The sequence below is a fragment of the Zingiber officinale genome, chromosome 8A (genome assembly GCF_018446385.1).
Source record: "Zingiber officinale cultivar Zhangliang chromosome 8A, Zo_v1.1, whole genome shotgun sequence".
NCBI classification, from domain to species: Eukaryota; Viridiplantae; Streptophyta; class Magnoliopsida; order Zingiberales; family Zingiberaceae; genus Zingiber; species Zingiber officinale.
Genome location: NC_056000.1, coordinates 113,474,813 through 113,501,187, shown reverse-complemented (window position 1 = coordinate 113,501,187; position 26,375 = coordinate 113,474,813). Strand labels below are relative to the sequence as shown.

General features: G+C 43.3%; 2 protein-coding genes across 2 annotated transcripts; one reads left to right on the top strand and one right to left on the bottom strand.

Moving 5' to 3' along the window:
* The first annotated feature begins 714 nt into the window (after positions 1–714).
* On the top strand, positions 715–4,573 carry LOC122009983 (auxilin-related protein 2-like). The gene is made up of 8 exons (XM_042566311.1): positions 715–1,444; positions 1,982–2,159; positions 2,236–2,374; positions 2,457–2,554; positions 2,668–2,733; positions 2,854–2,943; positions 3,265–3,441; positions 4,088–4,573. The coding sequence occupies exons 1-8, from the start codon at positions 834–836 to the stop codon at positions 4,124–4,126; spliced, it is 1,398 nt and encodes a 465-aa protein (XP_042422245.1). The 5' UTR covers positions 715–833; the 3' UTR covers positions 4,127–4,573.
* A 13,294-nt stretch (positions 4,574–17,867) lies between these two features.
* LOC122011145 (protein LURP-one-related 5-like) lies at positions 17,868–22,469 on the bottom strand. Its single transcript, XM_042567569.1, has 3 exons — positions 22,239–22,469; positions 18,094–18,345; positions 17,868–17,999 (listed from the first exon to the last, which is right to left on the bottom strand). The coding sequence occupies exons 1-3, from the start codon at positions 22,467–22,469 to the stop codon at positions 17,868–17,870; spliced, it is 615 nt and encodes a 204-aa protein (XP_042423503.1).
* Between the last annotated feature and the right edge of the window lie 3,906 nt (positions 22,470–26,375).

Genomic DNA, 26,375 nt, shown 5'->3' with positions numbered 1-26,375 from the left:
CCACCAGGATCAACCACCTATTAAGGAAAATTTATCCGTTAATTTATTAAAATTGATACTTAGATGTTTGAGAAACTAAGAAGATGTCTTGTACCATTGCCCCAAAGGCGATCATATTACATCAAAAAGGTAAAATTATCACGTTAGCGGATTTTTAGATGACTCTACATACTTTGAATAGGGATAAATCATAGGAGATACTTATCTTAATACAACACTCTTATATAGAGAAGGTCATAGATTCAACAAAATATTTTTATATTCCCTTAAAATTAATCCCAAGATCGATTACATCAATCACCCATATAGTTATGAGTCGGGCCTTTCTATCATATTGTTGATATCGGAGATACTCTTGATTGGAATTTTAACTCAACGCTGTCAATGGTATTTCACGTTATTTCTTTTGCTTTCCATTGAGTTATGTTACAATTTGTCAGACCGGCATGAGGCCGGCCCAATCTGATCCGGTCCAGATTTGGAGCCATGACATCCTGTGTCTCCTGCAATAGCGAACACAGACTTCAACCAATAACAATGGCACAACGTAAATGGATCGGCCAGCGAAAGCAGCGGGCGACCGGTTTCCCAGATTCCCCATTCCCAAACCAGCAAACACTTACGTTTGACCAATCACAAAGGCGTTCCCAGGTGGGGCCCCTCACCGACATATTTGCCTTGGCCCTTTGGCATTTTACACGTTGATATACCACCCTCATCACAACGACGACCTCCTCTACCGCCGCGATCCATCTCGTTCTCCCTCCTCCACCGCCCGCTGCCCGCCGGAGATTACGATTGCGTCGCCACCTTCGTCTTCTTCTGTTGATCCCATGGATGAGGTCACGACCATCCTCGCCAGGGATTTCGGCTTGCGGCCGCAGGGCAAGTCCGCCCCGATGGCCGCATCCAAGCCCGCTAATCTTGCTTCCCGATCGGCAGCCGAAAAATCCTCCTGGAGTAATCCGGTTTCCTGGGGCATCCCTGACTCCTCCGGCGATCCGTTTATCGGTAATTTGGGTCTTGGAAGTCACAGCAGCCGGAGCCAGCCAGCTTTCGACGATATATTCGGGGGCCCGCCGGTTCATTTGAATCCTGCGGCTTCCTCGGGTGGGTTGGCGTCTTCCTCGCCGCCTGATGTCTTTGATTCCTTACTGGATGGTTTTGGGGGCTCCGGTGTGAAATCCTCTTCTGTGCCTGGTGTATTCGATGCGTTTCCTGGTGTAAATAGTTCGCCGGTTAACTACGGTGATGATGACGTATTCTTTTCCATCTCATCGGGATCAAATCATGCTCCAAAGCCTTCAATGGATGATCTTCTTGAGAATCTTGGAAAGCCAACGAGAAAGTCTAAGAGTTTGAATGACGGAAAAGAGCAGAACTTTTCTGGTACTGAGAAGTTGATTCCTGGGTTTGGCTGGCCTAGTCGGCCCCCCGAGAAGAGGTACAATTTGGTTAGATTATTTGAACTTTTATGCGAATGACCTTAAATACTAGTTTAGTATATGAATCTATGAATAAATGATGGAAGTTTTGTGTCCCATGTGAGATGGTGGAATGCATGATGGTGGAATGCATGCTCTTTGATCTAGCTGTCTAGCTTCTTAAAAATATTGCATACTAATGGACTTGTCTGACAATTATAAGCTGTAATTACTGAACCATTCAACAAAGTTCTGGAATTTCCTAAATAAACAATTGTATACTTAGTCATGGTCCATCTTATATTTGAAGAAGTTAACAGTAATTATTTGCAACTCATTATGATATATGCATTGAGCTGATAATCTGATATGGTTACTTCTTGCACAAGAACTACCATCATGAGATGAAACAACTGAATAGATTAAACCATGTATATGCTTATTTGATTAAACTAAATCTTTGCGCTTTATTATGACTGTGTATCCAACCATAACTTATTCCAGCCATCTATTGGATCCTTTGCTTTTATTTCCTTAATGATAGAAATGTTTTACAGGAATCCTCCAAAAATTAACCTACCGAAGCCTCCTGTTTCATCATCTCAGCCAATAACCACTGTAATGGAGGATCCTTTTGGTGCTTTCGAAACAAAAGAGACTACTGATCTCGAGTCTTTCTTTTCTATGGGTAAATCTGCAAGGACTACATGCAAGCAACCGACTGCAGCTTCAGCAGTGAGTATATTTGTTAAATTTTTTGGGGCAATTATTCTTCATATCAGAGAAGATGATTATTATTTGTATCCTCCAGGAAACCATTTTTGACTTTCCAGCTCAAGACATAGGCATTAATGGTGGGACAAATAGGACTTCTCAACGCTCTTCGCCTACCATCAAGAAGGCATCTTCCACACCTAGTTTTTTGCATGATGAACCTTTTGATTTTTGGGGTAGTGTTCTTGGTTCAAATTTCGTTTATTTTCAATTTTGCAGATATTTTATAGATAGCTAATGTTTCCTGCTTTATATTAGGTCCTCCATCATCTGTAGAATTTGAAGAAATTGAAGGAGAGAGTGAAGAAAGAAGAAAAGCTAGGCTAGATCGGCACCAGAGAACTCTTAATCGTGTGGTATGGATTTTTGTTTCCCAGTACCTTTATAGAGTTGTAACAAGCTTCTCATGTGGTCAATCATTAGATGCAAGAATTTTACTATTTTTGATGTCATAAATACTTATATTCAGGCAAAAGCTTTGTCAGAAAAAAATGAGCGTGATATGCAAATTGAGCATGAGCAGGCTGTAAGACAAGTAAGCCTCTTATAATTTTTTAAATATTTGTCGACCAGTCCATAAACAGATCATGGACAATCATTGCGATTGATGTATTCCAACAGCTTGTTTTCTCATAACTATGCTTATTGGTTTCAGAGTATTGCAGGAGTACGAACTGCTGAAATAAAACAATGGGCTGCTGGGAAAGAAGGAAATTTACGTGCATTATTATCAACAATGCAATATGTCAGCTACTATCCTCCTAGACTTGGAAATTGTCGCTCTTTAGTAAACTTATGATGTTATATTTCTTATTGCTACATTTTTCTAAACTTATATTTACTCTATTGCACAGTTTTTTTTCTTCCTTGTCATGTTACTAGTTTGATTTTATTAAATCTTTATTTTATATATCAGATTCTTGTGAAGCATGGTAAGCATTCATAATTTTTATTGGCTGCAACAAAACCCATGGGTTGTTGATATTCAGTATTTTTAGCGTGGGATCTAGCTTTGATTTCCATATGCCATCATAACACTATTGACATTCCAATTTTCGGAATTCAGGTACTTTGGCCAGAATGTGGCTGGGAACCTGTATCGTTGACGGATGTGATCACTGCTGCTGCAGTGAAAAAAGTTTATAGAAAGGCAACCTTGTGTGTCCATCCAGATAAGGTGCAACAGAGGGGTGCAACTCTTGAACAAAAGTATATTGCTGAGAAAGTGTTTGATCTTCTTAAGGTACTCGTTTATCCCAGGAATGCTCATCATGAAATTCCCATGTAAAAATCTCATCGGTCATCAAGAGCGCCATGATAATTGCTATAGTTTTTCTTCCTTGTGCATATTCAACTTCCACTGTGAAACTTAAGATGCATACAAAGCTCATATTACCTATTCAAGTTTACCTCTGTAGTTCTTCCCGTGGATTTGCACTTTTGATGTACCTTCTGAATTACTTTCAAATATTTGCCTGCTACTGCTCCCCAGTAACAATGTTGAGGATCAGTTGATAATCTAAGGGTTTGAAGAACTTTGTCACACGATGGTTTTTATTGCTTGTTATCTACCTTTTTGCTGAATCAAATGTATTTTTTATACTCGTCACAGAGAAAATTAACAGATGAAATTGTTTCTGAAAATATAATTTCCTTGGCTATTTGTTACGCTTGCCCATCTGTGAAATTGCATATTGCAGTGTTTTTTTTTTTGCCTCATGCAAGCTCAGATATCTAGCTAGCTATTACTATTAGGACCGTTTGACATAGTTGTCCAGTGATTAATCTATCACCCCAAGAATGATTACCTTGCTAGTGGTTATTACGCTTTGTGGTTTCCATAAATTTCCATAAATTATCTGTAATATGTTCTTATTGCCATGGTACAGGAAGCTTGGAAAAAGTTCAACACCGAAGAGCTCTCTTAAATGGCGTGGCTTCATTCCCTTTCCTTTGCTTTGTTTCGTAAGGTTAAAGGGGTAAAAAAAATCTTTTCAGTTCTGTAAACCTCTGGTCTCTAGTGAGAGTATGAAACAACATAAAGTTGGAGGATCATTCATCTTTTCATCATTCTCCATTAAATCCAACTAGCATCCATTCCAACTAGCATCCATCATTTCGAGTGTCATGTACCTTTCAAATACCGCTTCGGATTATTTCGTGTCTCAGGAAGGCCGTTCGACTAAGGTTGAATAAGTCCTCGTGATTTATCTCATTTTAGACCGTCCTGGAGGGGCCACTAAGGGGATGACTTTAACTTTTGCCACCAGAGTCATATACATTTGCTTTAGATGCTTTTGTTGTTTTATTCATGTATTCTTTTGTAAATTATTGTCAATTTTCAAGGGTTGATGAGATAAACACTAGTTTGAAGACGGCTAGCTTGTGAAGATTAATCATATGGGAATCAGAGCTACCAGAGCTGAAGATGATGGTTCATCTACTGGTTGGTATGATTAATCACATGGGAATCAATCGAATACAAAATATTTATAATTTTATTTCAGAAAATTTTATTAAAAATGGAATAATTATATTGCAAACCCATGTATAGGCATAGCCCTGAAATTCTCTGATCAGTCGAAATACCATGTGGGTGTTATCATTGAACTTACTTGTCTTTAAACTCCTTTACTCATTAATTTAATTAATTAAATAAATGTGTTATAACGAAAAGGGCAGTCCATCAACTCTCTAAGAATAAACTACACAATTGAAAGGCTCCTTAATGTGCAAACAAAAAGGAACAACCACTGTGACTGGGTTGTTGTATTGTGATTTGTACTTCCCGATTTATTATGATCTTCAGTGAAATTTTTTTTTATGAGATCGGATCGTCACCTTTGGAATTAATAAGATACTTGAATTATAAAAAAAAAAACAAAAAGGAACAACCAATCAGTGATTTTTCCCAACTACAAAAACCCTTTTTGAATTAACAACTTTCAGGACTTGTGTCCTTTTAAACGATGAAGCTTCCCATTTGGGGCATGTGATCATTTCTTATGTCAACATTCCTTGCGTTTCGAAATTAATTGTTCAGTAAATATCAGTAACTGTAATTATATTTTTTTAAAGTAGAACGGAATGAGATTAATAAATTATTTTGATTAGTTAAGAGTTAATTAATTTATTGAACCTTGATCTAATTGGGTTTGATCAGGTTTTTTGGTGGCTCGAGTGAGATTTAAATATCAAAATTATAGTGAAAATAAAATATGTTAGACTAGTGGCGTTTGGTTCTCTCCTAGGAATCAGAATGGAAATGAGTATCATAGTATTGTGGAATGAAATGAGTATGAGCTTGGGTATCATTCTTAAAAATAATGATTGGTTAGTTGAATATTTTCAATCGAAATGACCTTTTTTTTTTTTTTTGCCCTTAGAGGAAAATAAGAGAAAAAATTAGATGGAAGAAAAAGTTGAATGCGAGAAAAAGATATGATGAGAGAGAAAGTGTGATGAGAGAAAAAGTGTGATGGGAAAAAAATGAAGAGAGGGAAAGTGTGATGAGAGAAAATAAGAAAAGAGAGCGTGATAGAAGAGATTGAGAAGAGAAAAAATATGATAAGAGAGAAAGTGTGTTGAGAGAGAAAGAGTGATGGGAAAAAATGAAGAGAGAAGAAGTGTGATGAAAGAAAATAAGAGATTAAGGAGAGAAAATATGATAAGAAAATGTGATGAGAGAGAAAGTATGATGGAAAAAATGAAGAGAGGGAAAAGTGTGATGAGAGAAAATGATGAGAGAGTGTGATGGAAGAGAATGAAGAGAGAAAATGTGTGATGAGAGAAAATATGGAGAGAGAGTATGGTAAGAGAGATTGAGGAGAGAGAAAGTATGATGAAAAAATAAAGAGATAATGAAGAGAGAGAAAATAATGAGAGAGAATACAGAGAGAAAATAATAGAGAATGTGTGATGAGAGAGAATAATCAGGAGAGAGAGTATGATGAAAGAGAATGAAGAGAGAGAAACTATGATGAGATAAAATATGGAGAGAGAGTATGGTAAGAGAGATTGATGAGAGAGAAAGTATGATCAAAAAATGAGGAGAGATTGAGGAGAGAGAAAATAATTAGAGAATGCGTGTGTGTGATGAGAGAGAATACAGAGAAAAAATGTTAGAGAATGTGTGATGAGAGAGAATGAGGAGAGAGAAAATGTAATAATAGAATGAGGAGAGAGAAAGTATGATGAGAGAGAACAAGGAGAGAGAGTGAAATGAAAGAAAAATTGAACAAATATACTGATCCTGTCCGAACCAGAAGTCAACAGATGCTGGGCACGTGGCGCTCTTCGGCTCGCTGATGTAGATCCTCCACTGGTGGCGCGATGCTCCGGCTAACCTGCACAGAAGTCGAGCCGGGAAGGGGTTCCCGGCGGCGACCCTCCGACGCTCAAGTCAGGTAAGCTACGATGAACAAAGTGGCTTCCAAAGTCTCAGAATACGTACCTCCCCGGCGAAACCTGAGGTTCTTTATATAGAGCTTGTGAAGGGTTTGGGCACGCGTACCTAGGTGCATACGTGTCCTCTGTCCTTTCCTAGGTATGCGGCTGTCAGAAAGCTTACCTGACTCATATCGCTATAGTCAAAGCATGCCCTCGATGGGACAGCAGAATCCCCTGTCACAAGATTTGGAGCATGGCACACACGTGAAACCTACCGGTTGTCAGAGAAGAAATCCTCGGGTCTTTTCCCTTACTCCAAACTTGTCGTCCGAGCGGACATCTCCCTCAACATCCGACCGGACATCCGCAGTAGTTTACTTGTGCTTTGTGGAGACTAATAAACAGGGGTGCTTTATGACTGTGGTCGGTCAAAAGGTCAGCTCGGTCCATGACCTTTTTAACTGAGCGTCGGAACCCCGGTTTGACAGGGTGCCTTCCGACCATAAGTGCGAGCCGGCCGGACCCATCCGGGTATTCGATTCCATCGGTCGGCCGGCAATCCGGTCGGACCGGCCGTCCATGGTCGTCCGTCCGGTCGGACCACACTCTCCCCGGATAGGCGGCTACTCCGGTGACTTCCACTTGGCGTTGACATTGCAATAGGGGGGGGCCCGCTCTTACCACCGGATCACTTGCCTCCCATTCAAGTCTAGTCGAAGGAGGCGAATAGTCCGACTGACTGGACTGTGAGTCTAGCCGAACGGCTCCTCCATGCTAATACTCTCCGCTCGGTCAGCCGCGGAAATATCCTTGAATGAATCAACGATGGCCTTCACCGGATCTCCTCGCGTTCTGCGCCAATCTTCGACATCAAGGTCGATCATACCTTCATTAAATGCTCCGAATGATTGACTGCCACGTGGAGCAATGCCACCAGAGTACGGAGGCGGTTGCATGATATTTTGATGTGATCGAAGCAATTCGAAATAAACGGCTAGATGTATGCTTTGATTCCCGTGACCTGGATCCGACGGTGGAGGCCGCCCGGCCCTCACCCTAAAAATTCTTCGTTTCCTTCTCATCTCCACACACCTCCATTACCTCTACTGCTGCTCTCTGCGCTTTGGAGCTTCGGCGATCTTGTTGCTGCCTCCTAACGCTCTCCGGCGCCTTTCCTCGATCCATCTCCCCTCAGTAAGGTTTTAGGTCTTTCCTCCTTCCTTTCTGGTATCTAATTCGCCTTTCTTCCCCTAGCTCCAGTCTTTGAAATTCCCTTTCTCCGTCTTTGGAACTTCCTTTTTTGATTTCTCCTATCCGGATCATGGCCAGTTCCTCTCATCCCGAAGAACAATCCCTAGGCCCATGGTATACTACCATGCGATCCCGTTTCGAACAACGGGATTTTGATATTCTGGCTGACAATTTCGAAATCCCCGAGGATCTCGAAGTTCGTCTAGCTGGTCCCGCCGCTCGGCCACACAGACCGCCGCGCGGTGATTTCTGTGTCTTTCGCGACCAATTTACCGCCGGTCTGCAGTTCCCTGTGCATCCCTTTATAGCAGACGTCTGTAATTATTTTGGCGTGCCGCTCGGAAGTTTAGTACCAAATACCTTCCGTCTCCTCTGCGGCGTTGTCGTTTTGTTTAAGATTCACAACATTCCCCTCCGACCGGAGGTCTTCTTTTATTTCTATTACCCTAAGCAAGCCGAGCCGGGCACCTTTATGTTCCAAGCTCGGCCCGGTCTGGTCTTCTTCAATAAACTACCCACTTCCAATAAACATTGGAAGGACTATTATTTCTACATTCGCATGCCCAGTCAGCCCAACTTTCCGACCCAGTGGCAGGTCAGTCTTCACACCGCAAATGTACTAGCCGGTCTGCGGCTTGACATCAACAAACTTCTTCACGAGGGAGTGATGTACATTTTTGGGCTGAGTCCTATACGGACCCCACTTCCGACCGGCTTCGGTAAGAATTTTGCTTGGGCGTTTGCTTTAATTGCTAACTGATTTCTTTTTCTTTTCATGCAGCTGACATCGTCATGGACTCGGTGATGGCTGGCATCCTGAAGAGAAAGGCAGCGGCGCTGGAGGCCGCGGCAGCAAAGGAAATGGAGGCGCTGGGTATTCAGCTGGTCGGTTCTCACGAAGGAGAGAGCGGCACCCAGGCTGAATCGGCTGCTCCGGCCTCCCAACAGCAGGGAGCCAGCGGAGCTACCCCATCCAGGGAACCAACGGCCCCAGAAGAAGGGTCCGTTTGGGAGGAGGAACAGCCACTGCAAAAGAGGCGCCGGGTGGAAACTCCGCTGCGCTCGGCTACCTCCGCGGTCCAACCCTCCGACCGGGCCGCCGTGGCTGCTAAAGGCAAGGCGCCTGTGCCCGAGACCATCTCGTCCGACCGGACGCCTTCTGACTGGGACGAGCTGACTACTCCGGTCGAGGCCACTCCGGTCGACACTCTCCCCCCTGCTCGCCGTTCAGTCCAACGTTCGGCCATCCATTCGCGATTTTCTGCGCCAGCTTCTGATCCCGGTCGGGCTATCCCTGGTCACGGCCGCACAATACGAGTTACTCTTCATCTTCCAACTGAAGAGTTGCTACCAGAAGCCGAACGGCCCACCGCGCCCGAGCACACCATTACTTTGAAAGGGCCCCTCGCCGAGATGTGGGCCGACGCTCGGGCGCGAGTAGCAATGATCCCTCTCCAGAACTTAGCCAACAGCCACATGCAAGCGGCTACGGGGGTAAGTTTGTTGTTTTTTGAAGTTTTGCCTGAATATTTCCGCTCGGCTTTTAACAACTGCGCCTTCTTGCTTCAGAGATGGGTGGAAGAGATAGCAGTTGCCAGCCGCCTGGTTATGGCGGACGAGGAGATAAGGCAACTGCGGGCGGTGGGCGGTCCGAGCGGCTCCCAAGGCCCTTCCTACTCTGAGCTGCAAAAAGAGCTAAAGAGAGCTCAAACTCTGCTGGCTGCTGAGCAGAAGAAAACAGCTGACCAGGCCCACGCCCTAGCCGAGTCCGAGCGACAAGTCAAGTCGCTTGACACAAAGATAACTCTGGCCACCACTCGGAAGAACACAGCCATCTCCGATCTGGAGAAGAAAAACGTGGAGGCCCGGAGTCTGGAGTTGAAGATAAAGGAGCTGACGGAGCAGCTTGACCGGGAGAAGGCAGGCCGCTCGGCCGATGCGGAGAAGATTGAACGGCTGAATGAGGCCCTCACAAGCTCCCAGGCGACCTTCAAAGAATACCAGGATGCCGAGCCGAGCCGAGTCGCCGCTCTCCGACAAAGACACATCCGATCGCCCGAGTTCTCGGAGAAAATTTGCGAGCGGATGTACTCGGCTTTCGACTTGGCCATTAAGGCCACTATGACCTACCTGAAGTCGAAGGGCCTTCTTCCGGATTCCACCAATATTCCGGCCGGCGATCAAGTGGAGCTCCTTAACAACATTCCGAGGGACCTCTACGACTACATCGAGTAATTCTTGTAATATCGCCGCTTAGCTGAACATGAACCTTTTTGTACTTAGGCCACTCGGCCTAAGGTTTTAATTTTAATGAGATGCTTTCCTTTCGTGTACTCTATCTTTTTGCACTGTCTCCTTGCTAATACTTGTGCTATCCACTCGTCTGCTATCACACCTTTGGCATTCGAGGTGCATTCTCGCAAGTGTTTTCCCCAGCCCTTCCGTTCGGCCTCATATCATTCTGTGTTGCTAGTAAGAATCGCTCGTTATAAGCCGATTAGAACCTATATACCTCGAGTCTGAGCGGAACTTAGCGTCGGTCTCTCGATATTTAACGTCGGAGCTCGACGGCACAGATATTTATAGCCGGACGGCGCGGCTCTCGATCTTTAACGACGGAGCTCGTCGACACGGATATTTATAGCCGGACGGCGCGGCTCTCGATCTTTAACGACGGAGCTCGTCGGCACGGATGTTTATAGCCGGACGGCGCGGCTCTCGATCTTTAACGACGGAGCTCGTCGGCACGGATGTTTATAGCCGGACGGCGCGACTCTCGATTTTTAACGACGGAGCTCGTCGTCACGGATATTTATAGCCGGACGGCGCGGCTCTCGATTTTTAACGACGGAGCTCGTCGGTTCGTCCGCTCGGATTATTTATAGACGCCGGCTCGTCTCTCGATCTTTAACGACGGAGCTCGTCGGCACGGATATTTATAGCCGACGGCGCGGCTCTCGATTTTTAACGACGGAGCTCGTCACCACGGATATTTATAGCCGGACTGCGCGGCTCTCGATTTTTAACGACGGAGCTCGTCGGTTCGTCCGCTCGGATTATTTATAGACGCCGGCTCGTCTCTCGATCTTTAACGACGGAGCTCGTCGGCACGGATATTTATAGCCGGACGGCGGGACTCTCGATTTTTAACGACGGAGCTCGTCGTTACGGATATTTATAGCCGGTCGGCGCGGCTCTCGATTTTTAACGACGGAGCTCGTCGGTTCGTCCGCTCGGATTATTTATAGACGCCGGCTCGTCTCTCGATCTTTAACGACGGAGCTCGTCGGCACGGATATTTATAGCCGGACGGCGCGGCTCTCGATTTTTAACGACGGAGCTCGTCGGCACGGATATTTATAGCCGGACGGCGCGGCTCTCGATTTTTAACGACGGAGCTCGTCGGTTCGTCCGCTCGGATTATTTATAGACGCCGACTCGTCTCTCGATCTTTAACGACGGAGCTCATCGGCACGGATATTTATAGCCGGACGGCGCGGCTCTCGATTTTTAACGACGGAGCTCGTCGGCACGGATATTTATAGCCGGACGGCGCAGCTCTCGATCTTTAACGACGGAGCTCGTCGGTTCGTCCGCTCGGATTATTTATAGACGTCGGCTCGTCTCTCGATCTTTAACGACGGAGCTCGTCGGCACGGATATTTATAGCCGGACGGCGCGGCTCTCTATTTTTAACGACGGAGCTCGTCGGCACGGATATTTATAGCCGGTCGGCGCGGCTCTACGGTTTAACGTCTGGGCTAGACGGCCTTTAAGGCTAACTCCTTACCAGGTCGAGCAACCTTGGCTTTCCTTTCAGCAGAGAATACTCAATGTGCTTTCATCTTTCTACTTCCCGCATCGCAAGTACATAGGCGACCAAAAAGTATATAAATTTATATTTAGCGCACCTTTCACCCGACTTGGAGAACGTACGTTTAGCCGAACGGCTCAGGATCTGCTTCGTCGAGCACTTTGGCTCGGATAATTTCCCTCCGTCCAGACGGTACAGGGCCTTCGATACTCGCGCGCTTGGTTCGACCCTTTTACCTCCGGCCGAACGGCGCGGGGCCTTCGTTCCTCGAGCGATTGGCTCGGCCCATTCACCTCCGGCCGAGCGGCGCGGGGCCTTCGTTACTTGATGACGATGCCTTATATTCGTTCTTTTGACTTTTCATTTCTGCATTTCAAGTATTCAGTCGAAAAATGTACACAGGATGATCTACATAGGCACACCTTTCACCCTGCCCGGTAAGGCTGGAGGTGGTTCGCGCTCCACGGCCTATCTAGCTGCCGGCCGTCCTCATCCTCCAGATAATACGCGCCCGAGCGGAGCTTTTCGATGATTTTGAAGGGACCTGCCCATAGAGCTTCAAGCTTGCCGACATCGCCGACCGGCTTGACTTTCTTCCAGACAAGGTCGCCGATCTGGAATGATCGGGGAATGACGCGCCGGTTATAGTTTTGCTTCATTCGTTGACGGTACGCCATAAGCCGAACGGATGCTTTGGCACGCTCTTCGTCAACCAAATCCAGCTCCATATTCCTCCGCTCGGCGTTGCCTTCATCATAACACTGGACCCGGACGGACTCGACGCCGACTTCTACCGGAATGACCGCTTCACCGCCGTACACCAGATGAAAAGGTGTAACGCCCGTTCCTTCCTTAGGAGTCGTCCGGATGGTCCATAAAACGCCCGGCACTTCATCCGGCCAACTTCCTCCCACGTGGTCGAGCCGAGCGCGCAGAATACGGAGAATTTCCCGGTTGGCTACTTCGGCTTGACCGTTGCTTTGGGGGTAAGCCACGGACGTGAAGTGTTGCTCGATGCCGTAGCTTTTGCACCAATCTTCCAGCACCTTCCCTGTGAATTGCCGCCCATTGTCGGAAACCAATCGGCGAGGGATACCGAACCTACAGATGATGTGTTGTCATATGAATTTTTTGACCATCTGTTTGGTGATCCTGGCTAGTGGCTCGGCTTCTACCCACTTGGAGAAATAATCGACCGCCACCAGCAAAAATTTCCTCTGCCCGGTCGCCATTGGAAAGGGACCCACAATATCCATTCCCCATTGATCGAACGGACATGAAATGGTTGATTCTTTCATCACCTCTGCCGGTCGGTGAGAGAAGTTGTGATACTTCTGGCATGAAAGGCATGTAGAGACGGTCCGAGCGGCGTCCATTTGTAAGGTCGGCCAAAAGTATCCAGCTAGCAGAATCTTCTTGGCTAGTGATCGTCCGCCCGGATGTCCTCCGCACGATCCTTGATGTACCTCCTGGAGGATGTAAGCCGAATCTTCCGAGCTCACACACTTCAACAACGGGCGAGAGAAAGCCTTCTTGTAGAGCTGATCGCCGATAAGTGTGAACCGACCGACCCTCCTCCTGAGCAGCTGGGCTTCATCCCGATCGGCCGGTGTGGCTTCCGAGCGGAGGAACTCTATGATGGGTGTCCTCCAGTCGCTTGGAAACGTGAGGCTTTCCATCCGGTCGACGTGCGCTACCAGCAGTACTTTTTCAATAGGTTGCTGAATGGTGACCGGCACTATAGAACTTGCTAGCTTGGCCAAGTCATCTGCTGCCTGGTTCTCCGTTCGGGGAATTTTTTGAATAAGGACCTCTTGGAAAGTGGCTTTGAGTTTTTCAAAGGCTTCAGCGTAGAGCTTAAGCCGAACGCTGTTGATTTCAAAGGTACCAGAAAGTTGTTGAGCGGCCAACTGTGAATCCGAATAAAGAGTCACCCGACCGGCACCCACATGTCGGGCTGCCTGCAATCCAGCTATGAGGGCCTCATACTCTGCTTCGTTGTTGGTAGCTTTGTAATTCAGCCGGACGGATAGGTGCATCTTCTCTTCTTGAGGTGAGAGCAGCAATATTCCAATCCCACTTCCGAGCCGAGTGGAGGACCCATCCACATATATTCTCCATAGAGCTTCCGGCTCTGGCCTCTGCACTTCGGTCACAAAATCAGCCAAGGATTGCGCTTTGATCGCCGAGCGGGGCCGATATTGGATGTCAAATTCACTTAGTTCTGTCGTCCACTTGATGAGCCGTCCGGACGCTTCTGGATTCAACAGCACTCTTCCTAGTGGACTGTTCGTCCGGACGATGATGGTGTGAGCCAAGAAATATGGTCGAAGGCGCCGAGCGGCTAGAACCAAAGCAAAGGCCAACTTCTCGAGCCCAGTGTAACGAGATTCAGCATCTTTCAAAATGTGGCTTAGAAAATACACCGGCTGCTCTTCGCCGCTCGCCCTCACAAGTGCCGAGCCTACAGCATGTTCAGTTGACGACAGATAAATATAAAGTGACTCACCCCCGATCGGCTTGGCAAGTACAGGTAGAGAATTTAGATATGTTTTCAATTCTTCAAATGCTCGGTCACATTCTTCATCCCACTGGAACTTAGTAGCCTTGCGCAGGATCTTGAAGAATGGTAAGCTCCGGTCGGCGGTTTTGGAGATGAATCTGGACAAAGCAGTTATCCGACCGGTCAACCGTTGTACTTCCCTTGTATTTCTAGGAGGCGGCATGTCTTGCAGAGCTTTCACCTTGCTGGGATTGGCTTCAATTCCCCGCTCGGTCACTATATATCCTAAGAAACGCCCCCCTTTTGCTCCGAACAAGCATTTCTGAGGATTTAGCTTGACTCCATATTTGCGTAGCGTTCGGAAGGTTTCTTCCATGTCCTTGAAGAGATCGGCCGCTCGGACGGATTTGATAAGAATGTCGTCCACATAGACTTCCAGATTACGCCCGATCTGCTCCTTGAACACCTTGTTCATCAAGCGTTGATAGGTGGCCCCGATATTCTTCAATCCGAACGGCATCACATTATAGCAATATGTGCCGTCGGCAGTCACAAAGCTAACCTTTTCTTGATCTTCACGGGCGAGCGGCACCTGATGATAGCCTTGGTATGCGTCGAGCATGCAAATCAATTCGCAACCGGCCGTAGAGTCCACCAACTGATCTATCCGGGGCAAGGGATAAAAAATCTTTGGGGCATGCTTTGTTTAAGTCCCGAAAATCGATGCAAACTCTCCACTTGCCACCCGGCTTGGAGACTAATACTACGTTAGCCAGCCAGCTCGGGAACTGCACTTCGCGTATATGGCCGGCCTCCAGAAGTTTTTCTACTTCCGCCCGGATGATGGCATTCTGCTCGGCACTGAAATCCCTTTTTCTCTGCTTTACTGGCCGAGCGTCCGGTCGGACATGCAACTCATGCTGCGCTAGGCTCGGCGAAATTCCGGGCAACTCATGTGTCGACCAGACGAAAACATCATGATTTCGTTGGAGGCATTGGATCAGCTCCTCCTTCTGCTCCTCCTCCAGATCAGAAGCGATTAAAGTCGTGGCCTCCGATCGGGTCGGATGGATCTGAACCTCCTCCTTTTCATCATAAATTAAAGCAGGAGGTTTCTCGGTTATGGCGTGTACCTCGATTCAGGGCGCCTTCCGAGCGGAACAAGCTTCTGCTCGGACCATCTCTATATAGCACCGCCGAGCTGCTAGCTGATCTCCACGTACTTCTCTTACTTTGTCCTCCACGGGGAACTTTATCTTCTGGTGGAAGGTTGAGACAACCGCTCGGAATTCGCCGAGCGCCGGTCATCCCAAAATGACGTTGTAGGACGAAGGAGAGTCTACCACCACGAAGTTTATTGCCCTAGTCCTCCTGAGTGGCTCTTCTCCCAATGAGGTAGCCAGCCGAATTTGTCCGACCGGCTGAACTTCGTTGCCCGTAAACCCGTAGAGCGGGGTCATCATGGGAAGCAGCTCGGCTTGATCAATTTGCAGCTGATCGAACGCCTTCTTGAATATGATGTTGACTGAGCTCCCTGTGTCAACAAATATACGGTGAATAGTATAATTTGCTATTACCGCTTTAATGAGCAGAGCGTCATCGTGGGGCACTTCTACTCCTTCTAAATCCCCGGGCCCGAAAGTGATTTCCGGTCCACTTGCCCTCTCTTGGCTACAGCCGACTGCGTGGATCTGCAGCTGTCGGACGCCCGCTTTTCTGGCTCGGTTGGAGTCTCCTCCGGTCGGCCCGCCAGCAATAACGTTGATCTCGCCCCGGGAAGTATTGCTCCTGTTTTCCTCTTCCCGAGTGGACGGTCGTGACCGTTCTCTAGACGCCCGGCGATTCTCCTGTCTCGGAGATCTGTGTCGATCGGGTGTCTGTTGATGTCGCCTCTCGGTGCGGGCCCGGTCGGCTTCATGGGTCCTTTGTCTCCTGTCAATGGGAGGAGACCGTCGTTCGGCTTTCCTGGGAACGGGATTGGCCACGAAGGGAAGACTTCGATAATCCCTCGTGTTGTGCGTATCCGTCTGGTGGAAGGAGCAGAACATAGGGGTCCACCTCTTCTTTGGCTTGGGCCGAGCGGCATCCACTTCTTGTACGTGCGATCTGGCGTGGGGGGATCGAATTGCTTCGGTCCTCGGTCCTCTGGGTGGCTGCTGAGCGGCGTGCTGTTTCCGCTCGGCATGAACAGGTGCGCGCTCGGTTGGAGTTTCCTTTTTCCGAGCGGCTTGCGCTTCTTCCACGTTTATGTATTCGTTGGCCCGATGCAGCATGTGATCATAATCTCGGGACTTCTTCCGGTTGCGCCAAATTGATCCTGTCCGAACCAGAAGTCAACAGACGCTGGGCACGTGGCGCTCTTCGGCTCGCTGATGTAGATCCTCCACTGGTGGCGCGATGCTCCGGCTAACCTGCACAGAAGTTGAGCCGGGAAGGGGTTCCCGGCGGCGACCCTCCGACGCTCAAGTCAGGTAAGCTACGATGAACAAAGTGGCTTCCAAAGTCTCAGAATACGTACCTCCCCGGCGAAACCTGAGGTTCTTTATATAGAGCTTGTGAAGGGTTTGGGCACGCGTACCTAGGTACATACGTGTCCTCTGTCCTTTCCTAGGTATGCGGCTGTCAGAAAGCTTACCTGACCCATATCGCTATAGTCAAAGCATGCCCTCGATGGGACAGCAGAATCCCTTGTCACAAGATTTGGAGCATGACACACATGTGAAACCTACCGGTTGTCAGAGAAGAAATCCTCGGGTCTTTTCCCTTACTCCAAACTTGTCGTCCGAGCGGACATCTCCCTCAACATCCGACCGGACATCCGCAGTGGTTTACTTGTGCTTTGTGGAGACTAATAAACAGGGGTGCTTTATGACTGTGGTCGGTCAAAAGGTCAGCTTGGTCCATGACCTTTTTAACTGAGCGTCGGAACCCCGGTTTGATAGGGTGCCTTCCGACCATAAGTGCGAGCCGGCCGGACCCATCCGGGTATTCGATTCCATCGGCCGACCGGCAATCCGGTCGGACCGGCCGTCCATGGTCGTCCGTCCGGTCGGACCACACTCTCCCCGGATGGGCGGCTACTCCGGTGACTTCCACTTGGCGTTGACATTGCAAGAGGGGGGGGGGCCGCTCTTACCACCGGATCATATACTAAGGGTATTTTCGTCCAAAACTTACTTCTTATTCCCTTCCATCAAAACCCAAGGGAAGGGGTAAGTTTCATCCATACCTAAATTTTTAAGTTTCATTCCAAAATCTTAATTTTATTCTCATCAACTAAATATAAAATTTAGGAATGAATCAATTCCCTCATTCCCAAACTTTTAAATCAAACGTAATTATAAAAAACTATAAGTAATTCGGACGCTGAAAGCCCTTCATAACCTCAATTCTTTTTTATATGTTCTATTAAATCTTAATACCTAAATAATTAGGATTCTGTAATGAGGTATTAAATTACAAAAAAATAATCTTCGTAATTAATTAAACTTTCCCATGTTAGCCCTAGAGATACCTAAAAAGTTTCCAAGTAATTTACTAGTCAAATAACATTCTTTACACGGCAAAACGATCTTGTTTTATTTGTTCATTTGTGTCGTTCTACAAAGAAGGAAATACTAATTCCACCACATGGACCATTAACTGAGATTACTCTTACAATTTGAAAAAAATTGGCAGATATGACATGGTCTCTAGCTCTACATATGCATAACTATCTCATTGAATTTGTTATCATTATCATTGCCATTGCTAATGCTCGATCCATTCCGGGGAACACCCTCAGTGCTAGAACATCTTTGTCGAGTAATTTCATCGGCGTCGATGATCCATATTTTCTACTTGCCTGTCAATTAAGTTGTATATTTTCATATTAATTAAGATTCAAGGCCAAGCTACATATATCCATCCTTGCAGTACAAACTAAGTTACAAGTGTACCTCAGCTACGAGTGTGTTTATTGGAGCAACTTGATATATGGTAAACCATTCCTTCGTCCGCGACCAGCTCATCCGATAACCTAAAGAAGGCGACCTCGGTGATCCTTGTTCGGTGAACATGGAGATGGTGCAACTAGAACTCCCCAAGTCTTTAATTGCCTTAAACAATGGCCTCCGCCTTTCACCCTTAGTGATCATCTGTGCATCTTCGTCTCCCTTGTAGGCTTTCCAACTCTCCCACAAGTTCAGTATCTGCCGAGAGAATTCACGTATTAATGATTACTTTGAGTTTAGCCAGCAAGAGCAAGTTAACATTCAAGTATTTGATTGGAAAAGACAACATGCTTACATTAATTAGGACATCATTAAGTGGTTATGATTTGATTTATAGTGATATTAGTTGGCTAACACAGTGATTAATGAATAGGTTTGATAACGTTATATTTCATTGCTATATATTACTATTAGATATTGATCATGTCCGAAAGTCGATCAGATGGATACTGAGGATGTGGCGCTCCTGTCCACCTCCTGTGGACTTCGCTCTTGCCTACAACACAAACAGCGTCAGTGCTGAGCCAGGGAAGGGGTACCCGATACCGACGCTCCAGTTAGTCTCCAGCGAAGCAAGAAACAAGAAGAAGCAACGAGAACTGTAGCGCAATAGTAGAAATCGCGTGTAAAGCATACCTCTGCCGATACTTGAACCCCCTTTATATAAACCTTCGGAAGCGCGCGTGCACACTTTCCAATGTGAGCACGCATCTCAAAGCTTTCCTTGAAAAGATGTATCAGTAAAGTGTCCTTGATACAATACCTTAACGGGCCGAGCATATCTATGAAGTGACAGTGGAAGCTTCCGCCATACGATCCTCTGTCTGACCATGCCGCCTGTCAGCGGCACAAGTTCCCAAAAGGATATCAAAAGATATCCTGCCGCGTCTGTTGGTTGGCCAAGCTGAGTAGCCACTCGACCGGAACTCCCTTGTCCGCGTGCTGTCTGTTGCTAGGCCGAGCGAGATAGCCGCTCAGCCGGAAGTCCACTGCCCATGTACTATCTGCTGACGGGCAGAGCGGGATAGCCACTCGGCCAAAAATCCTCTGCCCATGTACTGCCTACTGTCGTGCCGAGCGAGATAGCCGCTCGATCGGAAATCCTCTGCCCGTGTACTATCTGCTATCAGGCCGAGTGGGATAGCCGCTCGGTCGGAAATCCTCCGTCGTGATCTGTCGTCGTGCCGAGCGAGATTGCCGCTCGACCGGAATCTCATTGTCTGCGTGCTCAGCTGGTGTTGAGTCCGCTACTCGGTCGAGCAGGATAGCCACTCGGCTCGACTCCTGCACGTCGTTCTCCCTTGAGCGTCAGATCTTTGACTGCTCCCTGTGTCGAGGGCTACGGTGGATCAGATCCTTTCTCCCAGTCAAGGAATGCTTTGCCCGGTTAGGGTCTGCTTCATCCGTCTAGATGATGCCCTATACACGTTGACTGTCATGACTCTGACCTCTTTTGACCTCCACCGAGACAGCAGGATGAGATCTCTCCTAATCACCGCATCAGGTATGTATAATTTGACAATAATTAGGTATATATTAAGCTATTCAAAGTCCACTCCCATGTTAAAAATAACTATATTTATATTTGGGTAAAAATCAAGAGGACATCTTGTATTTTTATTTAAATAATCAAAAAGGTCGTTTCTTTTTCATTTATTATAAAAAAGCGCTCCATTCTATTATTCTACATTTTACTTTTCAATATTATCTTTATTTTTGAATAAATTAAAATCATACTTACTATGCAATTATAACAGTTATGATCCATTAACTATTACAAAATTATAGTAGTTACAATCCAGTAACTGCTACATAATTATAGTGACTATAATTTTACAACTGTTACAAGTACACATTTATAGCAGCTACGTAAGAGACTATAATTTCTATAATACAATATTGACTGATGTTGATTAAACATAAAGTACCAATTATAATTTGTAGCTACTATAATATAATATTGATCAACATTAACTAGTATTGATCAATGTTAACCAGTGATAAAATACTCAAATTGTGATAGTTATGCAATTTCTACATCCCAATATTATTAATATTGATAAGAGTTAAAGTGTTACTACAAGTGTCCATATTGTAACAATTATATATACACTATAATTGCTAAAATATAATGTTTCATAATTGAAAGATCTATGTTTTAATAATTATGAAATCATAACTATTTATGTAGTAGCTATTAGCTGTAAGAATTGTTTAGCAACTACAAACGTAAAACTATTATAACAGTGCCAAAATCATGGATAATTTTAAAAATAAAATGTACAATGGTTGAATGTGACACTTTTTTGATAATAAATGAAAAATGAACGTCTTTTAAAAGATTCCAATAAGAACATGCATCTTTTTAATTTTTGCCATATATATTTTATAACAAAGACTCTGTAGAATTAATAACTAGCTAATCATAGCCAACTATCTTTTTATTTTATCTTAAGTACTTAACAGGTATGATTCTAGTCAAGTATTAATATTTTAAAAAATAGGTGCAATATTTGGTACGTGATCAAGAAAACTAAGTGGGCCCTTTGCTAAAATATCATATTTTTTGAAACATTTTTCATATATTTTCATTCAGGCAATTTAATTTTTAACAACGCCTATGATCAAATAGGTAGGACATAGTTTCCATAATTTCTTCCATGAATTCAGGGCCGTGGAAAATAATTCAAAACAAGGTAGGTTTGGGGAGTCTTTTCGGTCTGAATTTGGGTTCATAAATTTTTCAAATTTTCATAGTTGAACGAAGATGGTATGGAGAGGTTATCAACAATAATAGTAATCAAATCTTTTCTTATTAGGTGGGGTTGGCTGTATGAATTATTTTACGTCATTGAGCTCTATCTCCTATTATATCATCATCTATATTTAAATAAATTTTATCTTATTTTATTGTTGCTAACCAAGTCTTTTTTGGTCTTCCTCTTCCTCGTTTGATATGCATGTTTATCATAGTTTTACATCGCCTAACTGGAGCATTTATTGGTCATCTAAGTATATGTCCGTACCATCTTAAATGTGTCTCATGGAGTTTTTCTCAATAGATGCAACTCCGACTTTCTCTTTAATACTTTCATTTCTTATTTTGTCTATCCTCGTATGCCCACACATCTACCTTAACATCCTCATCTTTGTAACTCTTATCTTCTGCTCATGTGCTCGAGTCATAGCCCAACATGCAGCTCCATATAAAATAGCAGGTCTAACTGCGGTTTTATAGAACTTACCTTTAAGTTTAATAGGTACTTTACGGTCACATAAAACACTTGACGCTCCTTCCATTTCACCCATCCTGCTTGTATTCTATGTAAGACATCTCTCTCAATCCCTCCATCATTTTGTAAAAATGATCCTAAATATTTAAATCTCTCGATTTCGGGCAACTCGTCCTCTCCTATCTTAACAATTATATTGTTTCATTACTTCTAATATTGCTAAACTTAAATTCCATATATTCTGTCTTTAATCTACTAAGCTTGAAATCTTTCCCTTCTATTGTTTCCCTCCAAGATTCTAGTTTAACATTTACTCCTTCACGTGTCTCATCTATCAAAATAATATTATCTACAAATAATATGTACCACGGTACTATGTCTTGGAGAAATTATCACCATCTCTAAATCAGTCCTGATAATAATAATAATAATAGAGTTTGATTTTTTATTTATTAAATCATAGATTATTAACGTTATTATAAATATATTATTTAATCAATATTAATATTTATAGGTCATTAGATTTTGGTATTACTAGTTTTCTCAAATATATTAAAAATTATTATTATTTTTTTTTTTTTGCCAATTAATGACTATGGGCATTTGAAGCGGAGATGGAAATGAAGATAGAGATTTAAGAGGATGAGGATGGAGATTTTCTGATTAGACAAATGGGATGACAAGTTCGTCCATTGTCATCCCTAATAGGACATGATACGATGAAGAAGAAATTCTCATAGAATCATCAAGCATGAATTTTTTATAACGATTTCAATTGCAAATTAATTCGATGTCATGCATGCATGGCCGGAGAAGCAAAATGATCAACGAGAAGCAGTATGCAATGCGATACCGTACGTTGCAGCGGCAGCGGCGAACGGTGAGGAGGACGTTGCCGTGGCGGTCCATGAGGAGGGCGTGGCGGCGCCAGTCGTGGGCGTAGTCTTCGACGCGGAAGACGATGCTTCCGTCGGCGTCGTCATACACCGTGTAGCCATGGCCGTTGAACAGCAGCGACTTGCGCCACACCGTAAGATATTGCACCGGCGTCGACGAGAATAATGTGCACGGCTCCGGCGACGACTCCATGCTTGAACTTCTTCGCTTACCTTTCTCTTAAGTAATTAACATCGTGCGAATTCGATCTATTTATATATATGATCGCACATATGAATTAAGCACGCACACTGTTTTCTTACAATTTTAAAGCCCCACGCGACAGAAATATTTTGTTTATTTTGTATATATATTTTTGATCCTCTCTAAATAAGAAACAACTTTATTAGTTATATTTTCCATTTTCCCAGCTTGAATAGTCAATGCTCTACTTCTTAACTGCCACAGTTTTCTAGAAAAATAATTTAGGTGTTCAAGTTTCCTTTAACTAATCTGAAAATAGACGGTAATAAATTTAAAATATAATTTATACGATTAATATCCAAAATATTCATCTCTACTAAAATTTAAATTTTTATCCTCTTATTGTTTTAGTATTACATCACACTCTGTCGGACAAAAAAGAATATAATTCTTGAGAGAAGAAGGCATATTTTGCTTTGTTGATGGGAAACGTGGGGACTTTGCTAATAGCTAAAAATCTTAATTAGTTCAGGTTATGCATGCGAATATGTCATTATTTTTTCAAGCCAATAGTTTTGATCATTTCCCATGTTTTCGGCAGACACCACTGTGTCAAAGTTTTGACTTTGACATTTCACAAAATCAAAAAAAAAAAAACGCCATATAATTCACTATCACTAAGAAATAATAATAATAATTTTTTTTGACGACCACTCAAATTATATGTACGTAGACCATCTCAATTTGATTTACATATATAGATTTACAAATATATTTATTTAATTTTAGGTTTATGATAATTAAGTTCACCTTAAGTAATAATTATTATTTCATTTATTATGGGGTCTAAAAGTATTGGTATGCACTTGGTCGACATATTTCATAAATAGATATAATTTTCACACTCAAGAATATGGAATAGGAAATACTATAATGAATAATGGAATAAGTGTTCAGTCATCTAATGATAGAGGTATATGTAATGATTTTTATAGTTTGCTAGATGAAATTATAGAGATATAATACCTTGATCTAGAAATGTGAGTTATATTATTTATGTATGGTTGATTTGAGAGGTGAAGGTGCATCCGCAGTATAATTTGGTTGAAATAAATCATAAAAGATTCTATGAAAGAAATGAACTATTTATGTCGGCACAACAAGCGATTAAAGTATTATATTATATTATTTATATTCTAGTCTGAAACGTGATAAGATTGATGGGTTGTTTGTAAAACAAAAGCATGGGAAAAATTAAGGAACGTTGGAAGGCATTGTATATCAACAAGAGGAAGTTGCGAACATGTTTCAGATCGAGGAATATATTATTTCAACGTTATGAGATCTCAACGAAGTAGTGATACATGTGGATGCAAGTGAAATTTATGAGAATGATGATGATGATGATGAAACAAATGATGATGAGGAGGAAGAGGATGAGAATGACAATAAGAATTTTGATTTATGATGATGAGTAAATTTTATTATCCGACATTCATACAAAAATATGATATTCCATTTATATGATAATATTTTATTTATAAGTAAATTTAGTTTTAATCTGCTAAATTACAAAACTCTCATAGCTCAATTAATTATTTATATATTGTCTTATTATTAAATTTATATATTATATCGGTTAATGCACTATATTTTTTTCTATAGGTCATTAGAGGTGACATTTACGATTTTATTTCACACACATTCTGATATGTTATTAAATATGGTAAGTTTTTTTTTTTTTGTAAATTCTGTATTATGCATCAAAATTTTTAATTACTTTATCTTAATAATTTTGGTTGACAGTCTCGATGTACTGGGCATAGACAGAGTACTCTTGGTGAGTCTGCTTTATCACCTAGCCCTCGACCGACGTCCCCCATGTTGGTGCTATTGGACTGGCAAGAGGGGGGGGGGGGGGGGGGGGGGGGGGGAATTGCCCTGAAAATAAGTTAGAATAATCTCAAGCTAGTTTTAGCAATGACACAATATTAGTTAACCAAATACAACATTAACATCAGTAACAACTTAAAAAGAAATAGATAAGAGACTAGGATTTTTACTTGGTTACAACCTAGGTAATTGTTAATCTAAGGTGGTTGCAAAGCTCCATTAAAAAATATCTCCTTTGATGAAGGCGGAGAAGTCTCATACACTCTTTAAAAAGCTCAGAAAGTTGCTAGGAGATTAATACAGAAGTTGTTGAATATTTTCTAATTCCAGGGGTCTTTTTATAGCCTCTGAAAAACTTTATATAAAGATAGAAGGGGTTTTCAATAGGGTTTAAAGCGCCTTCAATTAGAGAAATTTTATCGCTAAAGATAAAATTTAATCTTTGGCTAACGGTCACTGGAAGACACCTTCTATAGGCTGGAAGACGCCTTCGACACTGTTCATTGAAGGCGCCTTCCAAGTCATGAAAGACGCCTTCCATGAGGCAGATCAACTCCTTAGCTGATCTCTTTGCATGGGTGATGCTCCGGTTAACCGGAGTTAAGCTCACCCAAATCCAACTCTGACTTTCTCCTCTAGTAGACTTCCTCCCTATCTTCTCATCCCTCGAACGTCACACACATCCTTCTCGTCTACGGGTGTACTCTTCTGCAATACCTCATCTTTCGGATGCACAAGCCCATCAACTCCTTTCCTGTGCCATCATTCTCGCTAGCTGTATCTTCTACTCAACTTCTTGTATTCCTAAGCTTCTGCACACTTAGACGCAAGGATCAAATACAACATGACCTAACTTAATGGTATGTGTAGATTATATACATTTTATGCATATTTTGATGCATATTCATGTACTTTATTTGCGCTTGATCTATGCACTTTTACACCTCTTATCATATTTTCATCATAATTGCTTTTCTTTGTCAAAGATCTGCTCTTTGTATGTATTCGTGTTGACAGAACATGCTTTTGGAGCGAAAACAACACTTGTAGATGACTCAAAGAATAAATGAAGGAAAAGGACTCGGCAGTGTGGATTCCACATAGCCATGCCACTAAATAGAGGAGGAGCAGATCTTGGCCGTGTGAATTTCACATGGTCGTGGCAACATTCTAAAGAAGGAGCAAGCATTGACTGTGTGAATTTTCTAGAGCCGAACCTGAACTTGGCTGTGTGAATCCATATGGCCATGCCACCGGATCAGAGCCTTGGCAAACCTTGGTCGTGTGGATTCCACACGGCTATGGCACAGGCCATGCCTAGCTAGTGTTATTGTTGTCGACAAGTCTTTTAACGTAAGCACAAGAATTATAGGTTAATCTCTGTCAATCTCGTTGTGCCACATGGAATTTGAGGTCATTAACATAGTAATCAGAGTACACTATTATTTTACAGAGGGGTCCTGATGCAAGATTCATTATCCCATCATCTTGCATATTTGATATTCTACTGTTTCCCACCTATAAAAATAGTTATGATATAAATTAAGACCGGACTTAATAGACATGAACAAAAAAAATTTCAAAAATTCTCTAACTTACATATATTTGAAACCATAATGCAAATTCGATCTCTAAATTTTCAGCTATCTCACTTGCACCCCTTGATGGATTTTGTAGATATAGTTGTTGTTCATATAAGATGGGAAAGAAGGTAATTTTAAGACAATTAGGATATCAAGCAAACAAATAAAATAGAATAAATGTTTGATTAGAGAAGTCAACTTACTTTATATAGGTTTTGACCTCATCACAGTTAAGAGTATGTATGTTCTTGTAGCATAATATTTTTGTTGAGTTAGCCATCTAGAAATAGGTGCACCTATTATCTTATCAGGAAACTTGAAAATAGAAAGTATTGATAGATCTACTGACTGAGCATCATAAGAATGTTTAGGACACTTACGATATCTAGTTTTCACATTATTAGTAAAATAATAGAAGCATAAAGAAGATGCTTCTTTA

Coding starts and splice junctions, on each gene's coding strand:
- LOC122009983 (XM_042566311.1), top strand. CDS start 834: ATGGATGAGGTCACGACCATCCTCGCCAGGGATTTCGGCTTGCGGCCG. Junction 2,734..2,853: donor ATGAGCAGGCTGTAAGACAA/GTAAGCCTCTTA, acceptor TATTGGTTTCAG/AGTATTGCAGGAGTACGAAC. Junction 3,442..4,087: donor AAGTGTTTGATCTTCTTAAG/GTACTCGTTTAT, acceptor GCCATGGTACAG/GAAGCTTGGAAAAAGTTCAA.
- LOC122011145 (XM_042567569.1), bottom strand. CDS start 22,469: ATGGAGTCGTCGCCGGAGCCGTGCACATTATTCTCGTCGACGCCGGTG. Junction 18,346..22,238: donor TTCGCCGCTGCCGCTGCAAC/GTACGGTATCGC, acceptor TTCTCTCGGCAG/ATACTGAACTTGTGGGAGAG. Junction 18,000..18,093: donor TAAACACACTCGTAGCTGAG/GTACACTTGTAA, acceptor CTTAATTGACAG/GCAAGTAGAAAATATGGATC.